Below are 5,091 nucleotides of genomic sequence, written 5' to 3'. Positions count from 1 at the left end.
TTTAAAGAATCTGGAGGCACAGGAGATAGAGCTGCTTTCGATTGCTAGAAATGAGTATGCAGCATGAGGAGCATAATTCTGTGCCTGGTTTGGGTATGGACTCTTCACTACGCAGCTGACCCTTCGGAGGCCCAAAGCTCTTCTCTGGCGAGCGCAGCTCACCATTGCTCATCTTTAAAAAGAAAAGGGATCAGGGGAGTAACTCTTCATGGCTTATCCATATCACCATGGAATATGAAGTAAAAATTCTATCACTCTGGTTTAAATTTCAAAGATACCATTCCTCGATGATGTGCTTTCTTCTGCTGAAGTATGTCATTAAGTCCTAATGAGTAATGCTGCTTTACTGACTTAGGTTGAGGTACAAAGACAAATTTGTTCTTACAATTGCTTTTTTCTTCTCAGATCTCAGCCTACTCAGTGCCTTCCATGAAGATGGCAAGAAAGCTGGTGAAAAGTGCATATTTTGACTTCAAAAACAGTATAAAATTATTCAGAATGCACACGCCAGCAACCAGTAACCTGTGTCTTTAAGAATATTATTTATTTGTTTTTGTAAACAAACATTTTTAAACAAATTAAAAATACATTGAAAAGTCTCTCTTTATACATATACACAGTACATGTCCAAAATTCACTTCATTGTGATGCCATAGTTAAGCAGAAAATCAAGAGTTCTTGATCCAAAACTCTGTTGCATTACAACCATCTTCGGCAGTACAGCACACCATGTTGCCAAGACCTGGCCTGTTCAGGAATACTTTATTTGTTATTTATCACCTGAACCGTTTTTCGGCCATAGTGGTAGTAGCTGTACGCAGATGTTACCGTTGTGAAAGCTGTGATGCACCTTTGGAGAAAATAGTTCCTGTAAGTCATTTGAGTTTAAGTACGATAATAAAAAGTGTTATTTTTAAGCATCTTTCCTATATTTCACTAAACAGTCAAGGACTATGTCCTACAGAAACGCAGTTTACTGCATTTATATGCTGAAATTCAGTGCTAAGTGGAGGATTAGATAAACAAAGGAACTACCATCCAGTGCTATGTAGCATGCTTCTGTTTAATTGCATACTATGCCAAATTTTTACCATATTAGCACTTGTTTTAGAGAAGGGAAGACAAACGATTCAGTATTTGTACCCTACATAATTTTTACCAGCTTGAGAACTGACTGATGTGAGAAACTACCCCTTGGTAGTATGAAAGGGGAGTGTTCAAATCATACGAAACTTGAACCTATCATTTTACAAAGTTCCAAAGCTAAAGCACAAGTTGCAGCTTCAGCCTCTTTTGTTCCCTTCCCAGAAGCTGGGTAATAATTATATATATTTCTAAGTTAGTGGTGCTCCTCTGTGTCAAAGGCTGACACCATGCAAGTGTGAGTCACTGCTACAGTCTTGCCCCTCCATTACTGCTGCCCTCCCTGGACACACGGCCAGATTCTTCAGGGTCATTTTGAGAGTGTTTACGGAGGACCCTGGTGAGTTACACCCAGAATTTCTCCATTACTCCCAACATGGTAACTCTCTCGGAGAGTCCCAGGCAAGCAACAAGGTAAGCGTCTTTCAAAGAGGCAGTTCCAGATTTGGCTTTCCAACAGGATGAAAAAATCACATTGACTGATAAGATCAAGGTTCCTAGTTCCTTAAAAGCTCTGGGTTTTGCATTTGTTTATTGTTTTTTTTTTTTCCTCTACAAGACAAGTAACACTGGGTTTTCCACTACTTTAAACTAAGTTACTAAGTAATTCTGCTATCTGCTGTTCAGCCTCTTTGTTCTGAATTCTTACCTAGCTGCTCAGGAGAAATAACTGTACTTGTAACACCAGCTACAATTCAGATTCAGATACAGTTCAGATCTCCAGTGATAACAGTGAAAGGAACAGCCACTATGTAAGGGGGTATGCTCCTGTATGCCTGTTTTCATTCGATCCCTCCCCTTCCTTCCTATAAATCTAGCAGGAATCACCGGATTTCTTCAGGTGCTTTTCAAAGAGGCTTCAGAAACCTAGATTTCAAGATAGCAGATACAATATAAAGCAAAAGTAAGAAAACACTTCCCATCTATTTTTACTGATGTCAAGATTGCTTTTTCAAGGACACTTACAGCATGAATAAATAAAGAACCCAATGCAGCACTCCCTTCTTTTCTATTAATCTGAATTTACACTTTGCCTGTGTACACCATGTCTATTCTGAAGACTTGTTTCTTAGCCATTATTCCTGGATCTTAATTAGTTTGACTACTTTTTGCTTGTATAGTAAATGCAGTACCAAGAAATATCCAGCTCCCATATCAGTTAAGAATAAACACGTAAAATTCAGCCATATGGGTCTATTACATCATTTGAGCACAGGTTCTTAGTTCCACGCAATAAGATTAATCTCAATTACCAATTTCTTTAGGAGTACATTAAATTATCTGGGGAAAAAAGCGAACAGGTAAGTTACCATAATGTCTGCAGATATATGCTGTCCACATAATTGAAAACAGGAGCTGCTAAAGAAGCTGCCACCAAAATTAGCTGAACCGCTGTATTCATCTGATAAAAGCAAAACAGGAAATGTGACCAAAATGAAGACGTGTACTATGGAAGAAACTCCAATACACACTTTTATTACTGGTTTAAGTATTAGCCTTAAAACAGAAAATTTATTTAGAAACCTCTTTTAATGAAACATCTTACACACTAGAAATTATCATGTGCTCTGACAGAATATAAAGTTGAAAATCTCTCAGAATTTAAGTTGCCTCCAAAGTACTTGGCACTATTTTGAAACTGCACTCAACTATAGTAGCAAACAGTGCCCTCCCTCAAAACTACACACCACCCCAAGTACTGATGAGTTATCTTTTGTAACAAATTACTACTCTTACCTTGCTAATGAATGTTGGTTTTAATTGGGCAGTAGCATAACAGGGGTTAAAATACCTACTGAGTGTTCTCTGTTGGGGGAGAAAAGAGAAGGAAAAAAAGGCAATTCTAATATATTCAACTTGATATACACCTCTTTGCATAATACAAAAATCAATTGTAGCACTAAAGAATTATACTGCTGCTGCTCTTATATGATTTAATACGCATCATACACAGGGAAAAAAAGTTATCAGTAGCTCTGACTCATCTCTATGTAACCTATTTTATGAAATGCTGTTCTGCTTACACATCTATGTGGCAAAAGAACAAGTACAGCATTACGTCTTAGGCTATCCACCCAAGTTTTGAGCAACCATCAAATCCCAAGATGAAAATCTCTTGGTTACAACTTTGTTAAAGATTTACTCATTCTTTTACACTTGTAAAAATACAGAAGATTTTAATAAAAATAAAATGATTACATGTTCATACAATTTTGTTTAATGCTATATGCTTACCGGTGGAGAAAGAGTTTTATATCGCACATAAAAAACAGCAGCAATGAGCGCTACATCCCTCAGAATAATCATGGAAGTAAGTGAAACTGAAAAACGAAGCCAACAGGATCTAGTGAAAAATCATGTCCAGGATTAAAACCAAAACAAAAGAGCACAAAATACGAAGGAAGAAGAAATAACCACTCTCAACTTCTTCTGAACAAGTTTTATGCATGACTGAAGATTTTTAACACGACTTCTGAAGGGATTTCATCAAAAGTCTTAAAACAACCCAGTCTATGAGAAAACCTTTTACACAACTACTAACTACTATTGCTTTAAAGAAAGTCCATTTGAAACCAGTGGTAATGCTTTCTGTTTTGCAAGTCTATCGTGGTGAGGGAGGAATGTTTTTTAGGAATTTAATAGGAGCAAATGGCAAAGTGCACTTGACAAGGCAAGGGTTTTGGGCTACACAGAGTCTTCCTTCTAGACACACAATAAATACTACTATACATAAAATTAGCTGTACATGCAAGTAATGACATTTTCTCACCTGGGATAAGATTTGCACAAGTTAGGCTTACATAGAGCACACTGATGAGAATTTTATCAGCCAGAGGATCAAGAGCACTTCCCAAAGCTGATTTCTGATTAGCCCAGTTTCGTGCAATAAATCCATCCAACTAGGAAAAACGAAGTTTAATGTTTCTCTGTTAGAAAACTAACAATAAAAATAGCTTATATACGCTACTGTTGCAAAGATATTTCATGCCATCACATCATACAGCTAGTTTACCCAAGATGAAATATGATACCTGTTAGCTGATATTTGTATCATGCTTTTTTCATATTACATTCCAGATTCTGGAAGCATTTGAATATATTAAATTCTCATTATTAAAAAAAAAAAAGGAAAAAGGTAACTGATGTTCTAAAATTCACACAATTATTGTCATGATGGGTGTACTGGGTACAGCTGCATATGGCAACGAACCACTAGATGTGTAAGCCCTGACTGGACAATGCCCACCCGGGGCTGGTCAGGGAACCCTGATATCCGCTTTGCTCCACCAGCATGTAACTCCCCTTCAGCTATCTGTGAGCTCCCTTTGCCATGTCACAAAGGATGTATATACCATTTCTAGAAAACAATGAATATAAAAACTAATCTGTTTATGCATTTCCACTCTACATTGGAGTCAAAATTTCAATGCATGTCAACAGGATCACTGTAACCCACGCTATCCCCAAACCGATGCAGACATACCAAATCCGTTATGCCAGCCAAAACAAAGACACCTAGTGCAACATTGAAATTTTCTTCAACAATCAAATAGCCTAAAACTGGCGCCAAGCCCATTCTTGCCATTGACAGTATATTTGGGATCGTCCAGGGGTTTTCATACTGTAAAGTAAGAAAGCAAAAACTTCAAGCCAGGAAGGCAAAGCCTAACCTGGTACATAGCAGAATTAATAAAGACAAACACACAGATGAAGTCCAACTAGCCAGAAAGCCTTGTAAGCTCTTGGAAGCTGCCTGCCGTTTGCGCAAGACACACAGTCACGGCCTCTAAACTAAACATTAACTTAGTCTTCAAAAGGCAAACACGCCGCTACCGAAAGACCCCAAAAGCCCTTGCTTGACTGCATGTTTGGGCGTGACACCCGTTTCCAGCAGACAGAGTGACTTTCGCTGCGTTACGGGGTGACAAGTGCTCTCCCCCGGGCTGC

The 5,091-nt window shown here is 38.1% G+C and overlaps 1 protein-coding gene across 1 annotated transcript; it reads right to left on the bottom strand.

The window, feature by feature from the left end:
- Positions 1–529: 529 nt before the first annotated feature.
- Positions 530–4,763, bottom strand: CRLS1 (cardiolipin synthase 1). Its single transcript, XM_010291599.1, has 6 exons — positions 4,628–4,763; positions 3,914–4,043; positions 3,379–3,464; positions 2,881–2,949; positions 2,454–2,545; positions 530–850 (listed from the first exon to the last, which is right to left on the bottom strand). Exons 1-6 carry the CDS (start codon positions 4,727–4,729, stop codon positions 763–765), a joined length of 567 nt encoding a protein of 188 aa, XP_010289901.1. The 5' UTR covers positions 4,730–4,763; the 3' UTR covers positions 530–762.
- Between the last annotated feature and the right edge of the window lie 328 nt (positions 4,764–5,091).

The sequence above is a fragment of the Phaethon lepturus genome, unplaced genomic scaffold (assembly GCF_000687285.1).
Source record: "Phaethon lepturus isolate BGI_N335 unplaced genomic scaffold, ASM68728v1 scaffold55797, whole genome shotgun sequence".
NCBI lineage: Eukaryota > Metazoa > Chordata > Aves > Phaethontiformes > Phaethontidae > Phaethon > Phaethon lepturus.
The sequence above is the reverse complement of the archived record's forward strand: the minus strand, read 5'-3'. Positions and strand labels throughout refer to the sequence as shown.

Coding starts and splice junctions, on each gene's coding strand:
- CRLS1 (XM_010291599.1), bottom strand. CDS start 4,729: ATGGCAAGAATGGGCTTGGCGCCAGTTTTAGGCTATTTGATTGTTGAA. Junction 3,465..3,913: donor TTGTGCAAATCTTATCCCAG/GTGAGAAAATGT, acceptor TTCGTTTTTCAG/TTTCACTTACTTCCATGATT. Junction 2,546..2,880: donor AACCAACATTCATTAGCAAG/GTAAGAGTAGTA, acceptor TGCTTTTATCAG/ATGAATACAGCGGTTCAGCT.